Below are 15,564 nucleotides of genomic sequence, written 5' to 3'. Positions count from 1 at the left end.
TGTGGTTTGATAAAAATTTTAGGATTTTTTTTTCTATTTCTGTGAAAAATGACATTGGGATTTTGATAAAAAGTGAATTAAATTTTTAGACTGGATAGCATGGACATTTTAACAATATTAATTCTTCCAAACCATGAGCACAGGATATCTTTCCATTTTGGGGGTCTTCTTCAGTTTCTCTTTCTTTCTTTCTTTTCTTTTTTCTTTTTTTGGCTTTTGAGACTGGGTCTCCCTCTGTTGCCCAGGCTGGAGTGCAGTGGTACGATCATGGCTCAAAGTGTGTACTGTTACACCTGGTGAAATTTTGTTTTTCTTAGAGACAGGGATCCTACTTTGCCTAGACTGGTTTCAGCCTCCTAGGCTCAGGCAGTCCTCCCGCCTTCACCTCCAAAATGTTGGGATTATCATAGGCGTGAGTCACCATGCCCAGCCTTGGTTTTTTTTTTTTTTTTTTTTTTTTTTAATTTGACCTATTAATAGATATGTTGAATCAATGGATTTCCTCTATCTTAATTCAACATTGTGTTCCTGGGATACATGGTTTCTTTCAGTATACTGTAAATTTTGATGTGAGAGTATTTGATTTAGAATTTTCTTTTTGTAAAAAAATTCCTGGCCGGGCGCGGTGGCTCAAGCCTGTAATCCCAGCACTTTGGGAGGCCGAGACGGGCGGATCACGAGGTCAGGAGATCGAGACCATCCTGGCTAACGCGGTGAAACCCCGTCTCTACTAAAAAATACAAAAAACGAGCCGGGCGAGGTGGCGGGCGCCTGTAGTCCCAGCTACTCGGGAGGCCGAGGCAGGAGAATGGCGTAAACCCGGGAGGCGGAGCTTGCAGTGAGCTGAGATCCGGCCACTGCACTCAGCCCGGGAGACAGAGCGAGACTCCGTCTCAAAAAAAAAAAAAAAAAAAAAAAAAAAAAAAAAAAAAAATTCCTGAATAAAACCAATGTATTGTTTTTTCTTTCCTTTTTTTTTTTTTTTGTACTATTTTTGTCATTTTGGATAGACTAAGTGTAAAGGGGCCTTTCTTGTTCTCTCTCAGAAAGAGAGGATTTGCTGAGTTATGGGGAAAATGAGAATCCAAGTGGGTCTAGCAGAAGAAATGGAAGTTGCTAACACAAGCATGCATGTTTGGTGAATGCTTCAGAACCTCAATGTTCAGCCTCAGCAAATGAGCCTTAACCTGCAATTAGCAACGGGACCTGCACCCTTTAGACTCAGAGAGGCCTCCTGTTAAAGAAGGAAGTAATTCTCCCAACTTATTCAAAGCCCTGATCCATGAAATTTATAGCCAGGAACTAATTAGTGCATCTTTATCTTGCTTTAAAGGTCTCAACATATGCACTAGTGGAAGTGCTACTTCATGTGAAGAATGTCTGCTAATCCACCCAAAATGTGCCTGGTGCTCCAAAGAGGTATGTAAGTGGGGGAGGGGAGAAAGAAGGGAAGGAATGTTGCAAGGGTGAGGGTGAGGAGGGGGCAACACCACAACACACCAGTTTACTGTACCTAAAAATCCTGTGCAGATTCTGTAAGCTGCCTCTTCCCCGTCAGGCCAGAGCGATGACAAATCCAAGTTTATGAGACAATAAGATAAACTGGGTTTCTTGATAGTGTGGAATGCTAATCCTGTTTTAGGGAAACAAGACTTTCCTTCCCTTTTGTTTGGAAACCAATTAGGATTCATCTGTAGTTTTCTGATCTTTGGTATAAGAACACTAGAAGACCTGAGCTTGTGAATCTAGTTTGTTGCATAATGATTCAAAACATATCTAGATGGGTGGCATGTTGGTGGAGGCCACTCATCTTAGTGTCCTTACTTGAGAGTAAATATTAGGAATTAGCCTTTATGGAATGATTTTATTTAAAAATAATGGCTGCCATTTCTTTAAGCCTTTTAGAAAGAGATACAGGTTTGGAACAATGTTAGGCTATTGATACCATAAAGCAATGTGGGCTGGCTCACGCCAGCATTGTGGGAGGCCAAGGCAGGAGGATTGCTTGAGGCTTGAGCTCAGGAGTTTGAGTCCAGCCTGGACAACATAGAGACTCTATCTCTACTAAATAAATCAGGAAAGAAAGAAAGAGGGAGGGAGGGAGGAAGGAGGGAGGGAAAGAAATGTAACTTGGTGGACTAATCGGAAAATGATTGATTTCTGAATTTCGTGTCTTGAAGGAAATTTCTGGGTCACAAACCCACTATGTAAAAGTGCCCCATTAAGGTTATTTGTAAAAGAACCCAGGACTTGGCCGGGCGCGGTGGCTCAAGCCTGTAATCCCAGCACTTTGGGAGGCCGAGACGGGCGGATCACGAGGTCAGGAGATCGAGACCATCCTGGCTAACACGGTGAAACCCCGTCTCTACTAAAAAATACAAAAAACTAGCCGGGCGAGGTGTCGGGCGCCTGTAGTCCCAGCTACTCGGGAGGCTGAGGCAGGAGAATGGCGTAAACCTGGGAGGCGGAGCTTGCAGTGAGCTGAGATCCGGCCACTGCACTCCAGCCCGGGCTAGAGCGAGACTCCGTCTCAAAAAAAAAAAAAAAAAAAAAGAACCCAGGACTTGCTGTTTTGGACTGGCTCAGTCTGCAACTCAGTGTGTGATCCCTGTCAGGAGGACCAAGAGATGGCTCTCGGGAGGCTGGGTTAGTCTCCATCATGGCTGCCTCAGAGGTCTGGGGATTCCTTTAACTTATGATGGCTAAAAATGATCACGTGGGGACCTTACTAGATGTCATATCTTTTGTACATCATATAATATCTCTGATTCTCACAACAGCTCTGTCAGGTGGGTGTAATACACTTGTTTTATTGATGAAAATATGAGGCTCAGAGCAGTAGAGTGACTCACTCAACGTCATGCAAGTGTGCCAAAGCTGGGGTTTTAATCTGACTTCTGAGCCCAAGCTTTTCCCTCCAGACTATATGGCCTCTTGCTTGCTATATGAACTCTCTAAAATGTCATTTTAAAACTTTGGGAGTTCTCAGTTTACTTTGAGAGAGGAATCTTTCCAACATATAAACCTTTAATCATATTTGTGATTAATTGTACCATCTTTATTATCACCCTTCTTTAAAATCTTCCTTTTGTTCTCTATGACCTGCAGGGCAGGTCAATAGAGACCTGCTCTGTGGTCTGTTGCCTTCCTCCTGCCATCATCTCTTGTCTGACCCGAAATTTAGCCAGAGGGAACCACCTGCAGATCCCCAGAGAACTCAGCTTGAGAACCCTGCCTGATCTTCCCCGTGTTGCTCCTCTCCCCAGAAAGCCTTGCTGGCTTTTTCTTCCTCTTTCCTTCTTTATTTTTTATTTTTTTGAGACAGGGTCTTGCTCTGTCACCCAGGCTGGAATACAGTGATGCAATCGTAGCTCACTACAGCTTCCATCTTCTGGGCTCAAGCAATCCTCCCACCTCAGCTACCAGGTAGCTGGGACTACAGGTGTGCGCCACTGTGCTCGGCTAATTTAAAAAACATCTTTTAGAGATGGGATCTCTCTATGTTTCTCAGTCTTGTCTGAAACACCTGGCCTCAAATGAGTCTCTTGCCTTGGCCTCACAAATTGCTTGGATTACAGATGTGAGCCACCATGCCCGGCCCCTCCTTTCCTTGACTGATAACCTTGTTTTATTGTTTTTAAGAATCAATTTGGCCAGGCATGGTGTCTCACGCCTGTAATCCTAGTACTTTGGGAGGCTGAGATGGGCGGATCACAAGGTCAGGAGTTCGAGACCAGCCTGGCCAATATGTTGAAATCTCATCTCTACTAAAGATACAAAAAATTAGCCAGGCATGGTGGCGTGAGCCTGTAATCTCAGCTACTTGGTAGGCTGAGGCAGGAGAATCGCTTGAACCTGGGGGGTAGAGGTTGTAGTGACCTGAGATTGGGCCATTGCACTCCAGCCTGGGCAACAGGGTGAGACTCTGTCTCAAAATAAAGTGAAATGAAATGATATAAAATAAAATAAAATAAAATTCAGGCCCAGCATGCAGTGGCTCACACCTATAATCCTAGCACTTTGGGAAGCCAAGGTGAGTGGATTGCTTGAGCTTAGAAGTTCAAGACCAGCCTGGGCAATATGACGAAACCCCATCTCTACAAAAAACACAAAAAATTAGCTGGGTGTGCTGGTGCATGCCTGTAGTCCCAGCTACTTGGGGGACTGAGGTGGGAGGATCACTTGAGCCCAGGAGGAGGACCTGTAGTGAGCCGAGATTGTGCCATGGCACTCCAGCCTGGGCGACAAAGCAAGACCCTGTCTCAAAAAAGACAAAAAAAAAAAAAAAGAATCGGTTCAACCTCATCTACTCCATAACGACCTGCATACCTGATCGTCTCCATCTGTCTATCCATTCATTTATCCATCCATCCATCCATCCATCCATCCATCCATCCATCCATCCATCTGTATATTCATTTGTGTATCCATTTGATATGAGAATGTAAGCTCCCTCCACTGGAGTGTTAGGGGCAGGGGTTCTTTTTTTCTTTTCTTTTGAGATGGAGTCTTACTCTGTAGCTCAGGCTAGAGTGCAGTGGTGTGATCTTGGCTCACTGCCACCTCCGCCTCCTGGGTTTAAGCAATTCTCTGCCTCAGCCTCCTGAGTAGCTGGGATTACAGGCACGTGCTACCACGCCCGGCTAGTTTTTGTATTTTTAGTAGAGATGGGGTTCACCATCTTGGCCAGGCTGGTCTTGAACTCCTGACCTCGTTCATGAACCACTCACCTCGGCCTCCCAAAGTGCTGGGATTATAGGCGTGATCCACCATGCCCAGCTGGGGCAGGGGTTCTATCTGTTTTCTTCATTACTGTATTCCTGAATGGTGCTTAACACATAGTAGTTGCTCAAAGGATTTCACTGGATGGCTATTTATTGTTTGTCTGCTAGGTGCAGGCCATGACTACCTTTTTGTCTCCGTGTACTCTGTGCTTCTTTAGCACTTATAACCTCTTTTTGTTTTGATTTGTTTTCATGCCTGTTACCAACTAAATCATCACCTCCTTGAGAAACTGAACTGCTTTATTCATCTTGGATACCCAGTATCCAGTCAAGAATCTGGCAGGAATTTGTATTTGATGTAAGAGTACTGTTAAAAAGACATGGACTTAGAAAAAACAAAGTTTCAATCAGCTTTGCCATGATTTAATTTCTTGATATATAAAATGAAGGTGACAGTTCCCACCCTCCAGCATAACTGGGAATGTAAAATGAGATCAGTGCATAGGAGGACTTGTGGACGGGGCTGATTAGCTGAGCCTCCTGAATGGCTGCCACTGTCATCCATGAGTATTTTCTAGTGACATGTGGCTAGAAAATCCAGAAGCCAGGTCCATTTTTACTTTAAGTAGCTTCCTTCCTTGTGCTAGTACTTCCACAAGTCAGACTTCCTGATGCTGACAGTAAATGAAGGTGTCCCTAGGAGCTTGTTATCACCCCAGCCCACATTTGGGTTCCCTGTCTAGCCCACTGGGCTGCCTCTCTGCTCATCGGAAGCCTCAGTCTTAGCTGAAGAAATTCCTATGATCCCTGCCCTGGAATGCAGCTTCCCATCTTCTTTGGGGGTAACCTCTCCCCAGGGCATGTATTTTAGAGAGCCAGGTTGCAGAGTTCGGGAACGGTTATTTATTTATTTATGGCAGGGTCTCACTCTCATCATCCAGGCTGGAGTGCAGTGGTAGAATCATGGCTCACTCCAGCCTCAGCCTCCCAGTCCCAGGTGATTCTCCCACCCAGCTTCCTGAGTAGTTAGGATTACAGGCATGTGCCACCATACCTGGCTAATTTTTGTATTTTCAGTAGAGCTGGGGTTTCACCATGTTGCCCAGGCTGGTCTCAAACTCCTGGGCTCAAGTGATCTGCCTGCCTCTGCCTCCCAAGTGCTGGGATTACAGGTGTGAGCCACCATGCCTGGCCATGAATGGTTTTGATCAACCCCTACTCCTTAGCAAGACAGAGTAAGTGTCGCTGGGTGCCTTCTTAACCATATATCCCAGGACATCATCAAAGATGTAATGAGCGTTTGATGTGTGTGTACACTGAGGGTTGCTGCCCAGTAGACAGCCAGTGAGGGCCAGGTTCCCAACCTATGAGGATGAATCCCATGGCACATTCCATGGGGATTCTCTTGCTCTAGATCCCATGAAGACTTACCCTTATTTTACTTGAAGTGGGCGTGGGCACTCCTTATCCCTGCATTTCACATCCCTTGTAACCTAATTCCATGCCTTCTGACTCTGTCTCCTCCTATAGGTATCATGCGTGAGTCTACCAGTGTCCTTCCCCACCATCCCCTGAATGGTGCTCTTGCTGGTTCTCTCTTAGTTGGCTCTGTGCCACATCAGCCCTGGTTCTCTTGCCTTTGTTTACTTTTTTTTTCATTTTTAATCATTTAGTTTATTTTCGGAGACAGGGTCTTATTCTGTTGCCCAGGCTGCAGTGCAGTGGTGTGATCATAGCTCACTGCAGCCTCAATCTCTCAGACTCAAGTGATCCTCCCACCCTAGCCTCCCGAGTAGCTGGGACTATAGGCCTATCCCACAACACCCAGGTAAAGTTTTGATTTTTTGTTTGTTTGCTTGTTTGGTAGAGAACAGGTCTCACTGTGTTACCCAGGCTGGTCTTAAACTCCTGGGCTCAAGTGATCCTCTCGCCTCGGCTTCCCAATGTGCTGGAATTACAGACAGTGAGCCACTGTGCCTGGCCTCTTGCCTTTATTTTCTCACCATGGTTTACCTGAGGGTTTCAGATTTACTCTTTGCCCTCATATCCAGAGTCGCCAGACTCTCCCCTACTCTGAGACCAGGATGTGTGGGTCACTGCCTGTCTTGGCCTGCCACGCTGCCCCTGCCTCTCTGCAACACACTCTCTACCTTGTCCTAGACAGCCTTGGCCACTGTGAATATGAGGCTCCGTGAAATGGCGTGGCTGTGGGCAGTACCAGGCTGCTGTGAAATCCGGGAGAAGGACCAGGTTAGGCAAGGCCACCACTGTGGAGCTGAATTCCCACAGGGAGAAGAACGATGAGGCCTGAAGTATTTGGATGCGTGGAAATGGGGTCAGGCATGGGAGAAGACTAGTGAATTCTGGGCTGGGGCGAGTGGTCTTTGCCTGGGGAAGTAGATGTGGAGAAGAAGCAATGAAGCATCAGCAGGATTGGAGGTAGGAGCATGAGAAGGGAGACAGGTGAGAGGCTGGGAAGCAAGATGGGCCAACTGAAATGAAAAGAATCAATATTAAATCCAGCTCACATAAACTATAGATTCTTTAAAGAACATCTCCTTGTGGTCAGACTAAATGAAAGAAATAATATTGGCCTATTGTAGACACTTCATAAATATTTGTTCAATGAATTAAATAAGTCCATTGAAAGCTGGTAGAGGGATTTCTCCATCCCCCAGGCAGGAAGTATACGTGACAGTGTGTTGCTGACACACAACACACATTTTGGTTGTCATCAGCTACCTTCTCCTCACATCCCTGAGGGTTCTGCCAAGTTGGAGCTGCAGGCATGGTTGGTCAGGGGGCCAGGCCGTGCCGTATCCCAGCCAGAAAGGTCGGCCTCAGCAAGAAGCCAGCTTCCCGCCTGCGTCCACTTCTCCGCTGGGCTCTCTGCCTGTTTCCCAGTTTGTTTCTTCCCTCTTCATCCCAGGGATTGGGTATGCTGGCCTCCTTTCTTGCTTGGCCCTTTTGTTCAAGGACCTACAGTTCCTCAACTCTTCTACTCTGTTTCAGAAACAAACAATTTGTCTTTTCCCCCAAAACAATCACCCTCGCCTTTTTAGAGTTTTAGCCTTCAGCAATAGTAGGTAGGATGGCACTCAAATAATGTAATGTCTGGTCTGACACAGAGGAACCTGAATGCACTCGCTGTGATGCTGGACAGCCAAGCACACATTGACCACTCGCCTTGACTGCAGAGTAAGAGATCTTGATTAGCAGAAAATATATAGGGGAGCTGGGCATGGTGGCCATGCCTGTAATCCCAGCACTTTGGGTGGCTGAAGCGGTTGGATCACTTGAACTTAGGAGTTTGAGACCAGCCTGGCCAACATGGCGAAACCCCATCTCTACTAAAAATACAAAAATTAGCCAGGCATAGCGGTGGGCACCTGTAGTCCCAGCTATTCGGGAGGCTGAGGCATGAGAATCACTTGAACCCAGGAGGCTGAAGTTGCAGTGAGCAGAGATCACGCCACTGCACTCCAGCCTAGGCAACAGAGCGAGATTCCATCTGAAAAACAAACAGACAAAAAATAAAATATATATGGAGTCAGGTGTTACATGTTACAATAAGTAGCAGACCTCATCTTATCCTCCATGTAACAGTGATGATGGGGTGAGTGAGCATGGTGGCTTACAATAAGTTGCAAACACCAGTGTTCTAACAAACTAAAAACAATCTAAGTTTAAAACACCTCTCTTTTCTCTTTTATATTATTACCACTTAGTAACTAAAAGCAGCAAAAGGCCAGGCGTGGTGACTCACGCCTATAATTCCAGCACCTCAGGAGGCTCAGGCGAGAGGATTGCTTGAGCCCAGGAGTTGTGGACTAGCCTGGGCAGCATAGTGAGACCTGGTCTCTACAAAAAAAGTAAAAAATCAGTGGAGTATGATGGCACCTGCCTGTAGTCCCAGCTACTTGGGAGTCTGAGGTGGGGAGACAGCTTGAGCCTAGGAAGTTGCAGCTGCAGTGAGTGGCGATCATGTCACTGCACTCCAGCCTGGGTGAAAGAGCGAGACCCAGTCTCTCAAAAAAAAAAAAAAAAAAAAGCTGCAAAGGACACTTCAAGTTTCTGTTCCCATTCTGCTGCTTTTCCCCTTTGGAGAGTTTGATAAGGGCATTTCTGGAGACCAGGGATCAATGCTTTGTTTGTGTATGGGAACCTTTTCCAGCGTAGAGCATAGGGAGCATCTGCAAGCAGTTGTGTTGTGGCCCGTTAGAAGCCCATCCTTCTTGCTTGGGTTCCTTTTGTTCAAGAAGCAAAAGGTTTCCATTTTTCCCTGTTGAGATGAAGTCGCCGCTCCTCTTCTATAGGTTGAGGTGCTTCTGTACCTGTTTCTCTGCAAGAGGGTATTTATCCCTCATGTTTGGTAGGTAACAGATCTCTGTATCTGGGGCAGCAAAGAAATGCTCCCTTCAGAAGGATGGAATCTGTGGGCCCAAAGTTAATTTCCTGCTGCAGAACTTGGCAGTGGCCTTGGCTAAAATGGGAGGCACACACATGCTGCAAAGAGCACTGGATTTGGGCCCAAGAAGCCTGGGCCAGATGAACTTCAACTTCTTGGGTGAACTTAGGCTTGTGGACCTCTGATTTCCCACCTGTGGAAGCCAGGGGATGGCACCAGGTGATACAGTCAAGGGCCCTTCCCCTTGGAACTTGCTATGTCTGACACCTGGCGGAAGGTCTTGAGTGTCAGGTTTCTGGGATCTGAAGCTGTTACACCATCAGACATCAGGATGTCATTCACGTGAGGAGGACTTTCTCTTTTCTTTTTTTTTTTTTCAGCTTTCATGTTAGAGTCAGAGGATACATGTGCGGGTTTGTTATATGGGCATATTGCACTCAAGTAGTGAGCATAGTACCCAATAGGTAGTTTTTCAACCCATAAACCCTCCTACCCCTGTAGTTCACAGTGTCTGTTGTTCACATGTTTATGTCTGTGGGTGCTCAATGTTTAGGTCCCACTAATAAGTGAAAACGTGGTATTTGGTTTTCTGTGCCTGCATTAATTTGCTTAGGAAGGAGAATTTTCTTAAACATGAGTCTGCCTTTTCTCTAAGTCTTTATGATTTGAGGCATCTGTATTCATTGAATTTGGAGCTTAGAAATATAGATATTGAGGGGCTGGGTGTGGTGGCTCACACCTGTAATCCCAGCACTTTGGGAGGCTGAGGCCAGTGGATCATGAGGTCAGGAGATTGAGACCATCCTGGCTAACACAGTGAGACCCCGGCTCTACCAAAAAGACAAAAAATTAGCCGGGCATGGTGGTGGGTGCCTGTAGTCCCAGCTACTCGGGAGGCTGAGGCAGGAGAATGGCATGAACCTGGGAGGCGGAGCTTGCAGTGAGCCGAGATGGAGTCACTGCACTCCAGCCTGGATGACAGAGCAAGACTCCATCTCAAAAAAAAAGAAAAAAAAAAAAGAAATATAGGTCTTGGGACATTTTCTCTTTCTTTCTTTCTTTCTTTCTTTCTTTCTTTCTTTCTTTCTTTCTTTCTTTCTCTCTCTTTCTCTCTCTCTCTTGCTTTTTTTTTGTTTTTGTTTTTTTTACCTTAAACTACTAACGGTTAAGAGACGTTTTCCTGATTTATAATGTTTGTATACCTGGAAGGTCATAGCCATTACTAGATATGCCCCTGGTCTCTGTCATTTTGTTTTTTTCTCTTTAAATATGCATCTACCCTTGTTCAAAATTAAAATATCTAGGCCAGGTGTTGTGGCTCATGCCTGTAATCCCAGCATTTTGGGCGGCCATGACGATTAGGAGTTCGAGACCAGCCTGGTCAACATGGCAAAACGCCGTCTCTACTAAAAATACAAAAATTAGCCAGGCATAGTAGCACATGCTTGTAATCCCAGCTACTCAGGAGGCTAAGGCAGCAGGATCACTTGAACCAGGAGGCGGAGGTTGCAGTGAGCTGAGATTGCACTATTGCACTCCAGCCTGGGTGACAGAGTGAGACTCTGTCTCAAAACTAAAAATAAAAACAAAAATACTTAGAAAGGAACACACGGAATAGAGGCGAAGCTCTTGGCTTGTGGCCTGACTCCCTCTGCTGAGGTCTGCAGCACTCTCAGTTCCTTTTCATGGGCAACAAGAACCTATAGCTACAAATCAGTTATGGCTTACTCATTCCTTATCGGGTCAAAAATAAATCAATCAAAAGAAATTAGTCACAGCAATTTTTTGGACTCTGTGCCAAAAGAGATCTTCACCTCTTAGGGGAATTTCCCTGTTAAGGTTGCTGTCTTACCCTCAAAAGCTTCTTCAGACCTGCCTTGCCCCGTGGTTCCTCAGCTAGTGGCTCTGAGTCCCTAGAGCTCTGGGACAATAATGACAGGACTCGATATATAGGTAAAGATGTCTCAAAGTTGTTGAGTACATCAATAAAACCACATGATCTGACCCAGGTAGCAAGAAAGCGAACTTTGACAGTGATAATAGAGATGCATGGCACTGAGAAGAAATCTAACTTTGGTCCACATGGCATATGGGGTGTCCTTTGCTCTCTATAAAGCTGGAGTTGCTGAGAATAGGACTCCCGTTGTACCATCATGTTGCTGACTCGGTCTGTATTTCCGAAGTCAGTGCAACCCTGCAAGTTGCAGCTTTAATGTGATTAATAGTGGTCTTCACACTGGCAACCAGGTGACAGTGCAGGAGCCCATGATTCTTGTTGTTGGTGCAGCTAACTTCAGGGAAGCCTCGTATGCACTGGAGCTGAGGTTTATCACAACCTCAGCTGAAGAATGTTTTTAAGGAGAAACATGGGAAAGCCGCTACCAATGAAGGGCATGAAGAGGGCTTTGCTCCTAACATTCTGGAGAATAAAGAAGCCCCAGAGCTGCTACAGCGTGCACCTGGGAAAGCCAACGACACGACTAGGGTTATAATCGGCACTTACCTGGCTGCCTCACAGTTCTTCAGGTCTGGGAAATATGATTTGGACTTTAAGTCTCCTGATGGTCCCAGCAGATACATTTGGCTCTGTACAAGTCCTTGATCAATGATGGGTAGTGTCCATCAAAAATCCCTTTGAGCAGGATGTTGAGAAGCTCAGATGAAGTTCACTGCCAGTGCACGTATCCCAGCAGTGGGGGGATCATCTCATTGACCAACCTAAAGGAATTGTGCACCTGCCTCCTGCTTAGGTGAAGCAGGTTGCCTCTGTGTCCTGGTCTATTCCAGAGTGTAAGCTGGTCCAGACCTGCAGGAGGTGTGTCAGGGGTTCCCATTACTCTGAGGAGACTGACCATGCTTCCATTGCCACCCTGGTGGTGGGGCTGTGCACTGGACTGATCAAAACAGGTGCACCTTGACAAACAGAACTGGGACAAGTATAGTCAGCTCCTCAGAAGTAGAGGGGCTGGATAGCAAAGCTCAGTTCACCAGTGAGAAATTCAGAGATTCTCTAGCAGAGTAAGCACTGGGCAGGCAAGTCGCTGAGCTCTTCAAGCTCTGGAAAGCTAATTAGACATCTACTTCAGACAGCTCAAGACAGCAGAACCAAACTGGCAGGGCCCTCAGGCTGTTACCCCTCCTTTCTCCAAACCCCGTGTTTTTCTTCTCACTGCTTCACTACAACTGCTATATGAGAGTCAAGCTTGACCACCTGGAACCCCATTTAGAAAGCTCTGCTTTTAAATCTAAGGCCAGAGGCCGGGTGCGGTGGCTTACACCTATAATCCCAGCACTTTGGAAGGCCGAGGTGGGCAGATCACAAGGTCAGGAGATCGAGGCCATCCTGGCCAACATGGTGAAACCCTGTCTCTACTAAAAATATAAAAATTAGCTGGGCATGGTGGCGCGTGGCTGTAATCCGAGCTACTCGGGAGGCTGAGGCAGGAGAATCGCTTGAACCAGGGAGTCGGAGGTTGCAGTGAGCTGACATTGCACCACTGCACTTCAGTCTGGTAACAGAGCAAGACACTGTCTCAGAAAAAAAAAAAAAAATGTAAGGCCAGAATAATATATGTGTGTGTGTGTGTGTGTGTATGTATGTATGTGTGTGTGTGTGTGTGTATATATATATATATATATATATATATATATATATATTTTAACAAAGTCTCACTGTCGCTCAGGCTGGAGTGCAGTGGCATGGATCGTAGCCCACTGCAACCTGGAGCTCCTGGGCTCAAGCAATCCTCCCGCCTCAGCCTCTTGAAATGGTGGCATGAGCCACCATGTCTGGCCAGAAAACTCATTTTTCTAACCTTGTTTCACAACAAGTGTTTATGGAGCCACTTATACCTTTGGTGTAGTCCTGGAGGTTGTTGACAGGCAAGATCCTTGGGGATTTAGTGCACAAATAAAAAAATCATTATTTAAAAAAAGAAAAACCCAGAAAACAAACAAACATACCATAGGCTTAGGACAATACATCTGGCTTTACTTATTTAAAAACACTGCAGTGTCTTCTTGACTTCTTGTTCTTTTTTGTGTTTGCTTTTTGTTTTTCTGAGACAGGCTCTTGCTCTGTTGCCCAGGCTGGAGTGCAGTGGCACAATCGCAGTTCACTGCAGCATTGAACTCCCAGCCCAAATAATCCTCCTGCCTTAGTCTCTTAAAGTGCTGGGATGACAGGTGTGAGCCACCACACCAGGCTGACTTCTTAATCTTGAATTTTACAAGGATTCTAAAGGGCATTGGGTAGTTCTAGGATATCTAAGACCTTGAGGGAGGGTGCATTCCTCTGATTTTTGTGCCTCTGCCAGCAGTCTGGCTTCTAACAAAGTGGTCAAGGGATGCTGACTCACGTGAGACTTCTGGCAAAGTGTTCCAGAGGGAAGAGGAAGAGACTAGTGCCCTAACTCCTCCAGAAAGACTCATAGGACAGCACTGGCCTCCAGCCTGCCAGAGCGGGAGGTGGGGGGGATCTTGTTTTTTACATTCACCAGTGAAAAGGTGCTCAGAGAGAAGCCTGGGCTCGCTTTGCCATTAAAAACCCCTTTGCTGGAAATGACCAGGGAGGGTTCATGTTTTATAACAAAGTATATTGTTTCATTTTAAAATTAATACCTTAACCTCCTGCTGTCCCAAATGAGGTTGAGTTGTTCTGACGTCCAGCTTTCTCCCAAACCCAAAGACTTTTCCTATCAATGTGTTGTTATCACACAAACAACAAAGATAAAAACAAAAATGTTTTCGTCACTTTACTATAGCACCTCATTAAAAATTTTTCTTTTAAATCCTAATAAATACAATTCTATATTCTGGGATTTTTTTTTCCTCCTTAGTGTAAATATTTTAAATTTCTTCTTAATTCCCATAATTATTTGTAATGACTGTCATCTATTGAAGTGATATGCTATGTTATTGTTATGGTTTAAGGATTTAGGTTTGCAAGTTTTAAAGATTATATTACAAATAATACTGCCATATACATCACAAAGAGCTTCTCCTTTCTCTTTAGATGATTTTCTTGTGATAAGTTTCTTGGAGTAGAGCACTGGGTCAGTGGATATGACCTGTACTGCCACGTTGTTCTTCTGAATGATTATTCGGCATCCAATGCCAGTGAAAGATGATAAATGAACAGCTTAAAGGTTAACTCTTGAATGCCCAAGGGAAGACTTCTCAGCCACTTATATGTCATCTTATTTATTTAACTATATATTATTTCATCTACTTATTTATTTATTTTTAGAGTTGAGGTCCCATGTTGCCCAGGCTGGTCTCAAACTCTTGATCTCAAGCGATCCTCCCACCTCAGCCTCCCAAATAGCTGGGATTACAGGCATGAACCACCACGCCCAGCAATATATAACAACTTTTAAAACATTTTAGCTATACAATTTTGATCATTTCTGTTTCTTTCTCTTGCTAGTCATGTAGGCAGTTAGGAACATTTTAACCACCAAAATAACAATGAAACCGAACATTTTTATTATGTGTTTACAGTTTACAAAATACTTTAATATCCAGCAGCTCAGTTAATCTTTACAATACTTGGTGAAGCACCTGGAATAGGGATTACCATTTCCTCCATTTTCAGACAATGAAAATGGAAAGTAGAGAATTTAAGGTCAACCGGATGGAGACGCAGCCACAGCATGCCATGTTTTCGGGAGACATCCTGACCACCTCCTGCTCTCTTCCTCTTTTTCCCTGCCTAGGACTTCGGAAGCCCACGGTCCATCACCTCTCGGTGTGACTTGAGGGCAAACCTTGTCAGAAATGGCTGTGGAGGTGAGATAGAGAGCCCAGCCAGCAGCTTCCATATCCTGAGGAGCCTGCCCCTCAGCAGCAAGGGTTCGGGCTCTGCGGGCTGGGACGTCATTCAGATGACACCACAGGAGATTGCCGTGAACCTCCGGCCCGGTGAGTTGCCCACAGAAAGGGCTGGATGCTCTGGGATCAGGAAGGCCCATGGAGGAGGTGGGACTTGTTAATAATGGGACAGTGAGTCAGGCCAGGCTGAGAACAGAGCCACGAGATGGTGATGGGGAGGCAAGGCTCAGACCTCAGGAAGCAGAGTATGTTCTTATTGATGTATCTGTGGATAGGCTCCTGTGGACAGAGGAAGATCTTTGCTATTTTTAAACAATTGTGGTGAAATATACATAACATTTACCATTTTAAGCATTTTCAAGTGTACAGTTCAGCAGCATTAAGTAAATTTACAATATTGTATAAACATCAGCAGTATCTATTTCCAGAACATTTTCATTGTCCTAAACAGAAAATCTATACCCATTAAACATTAATTCCTCATTCTCTCTTTCCCTTGGTTCCTGGTAACTGGCATTCTACTTTATTTTTTATTTTTCATTTATTTTTATTTTTAAATTTTGTTTAAATCAGGGAGCAACTGATGGTAGAAATTACAGT

The 15,564-nt window shown here is 45.2% G+C and overlaps 1 protein-coding gene across 1 annotated transcript in view; it reads left to right on the top strand.

The window, feature by feature from the left end:
* ITGB5 (integrin subunit beta 5) overlaps positions 1 to 15,564 on the top strand; it is a 123,409-nt gene that overhangs the window by 12,272 nt on the left and 95,573 nt on the right. Inside the window, exons 2-3 of the mRNA XM_010354817.2 lie at positions 1,334 to 1,419; positions 14,850 to 15,054. Of these exons, the coding sequence (XP_010353119.2) occupies positions 1,334 to 1,419; positions 14,850 to 15,054 (291 nt within the window). The remainder of the gene's footprint in view (positions 1 to 1,333; positions 1,420 to 14,849; positions 15,055 to 15,564) is intronic.

The sequence above is a fragment of the Rhinopithecus roxellana genome, chromosome 1, assembly GCF_007565055.1.
Source record: "Rhinopithecus roxellana isolate Shanxi Qingling chromosome 1, ASM756505v1, whole genome shotgun sequence".
NCBI lineage: Eukaryota > Metazoa > Chordata > Mammalia > Primates > Cercopithecidae > Rhinopithecus > Rhinopithecus roxellana.
This window is presented reverse-complemented; position numbering and strand designations above follow the sequence as displayed.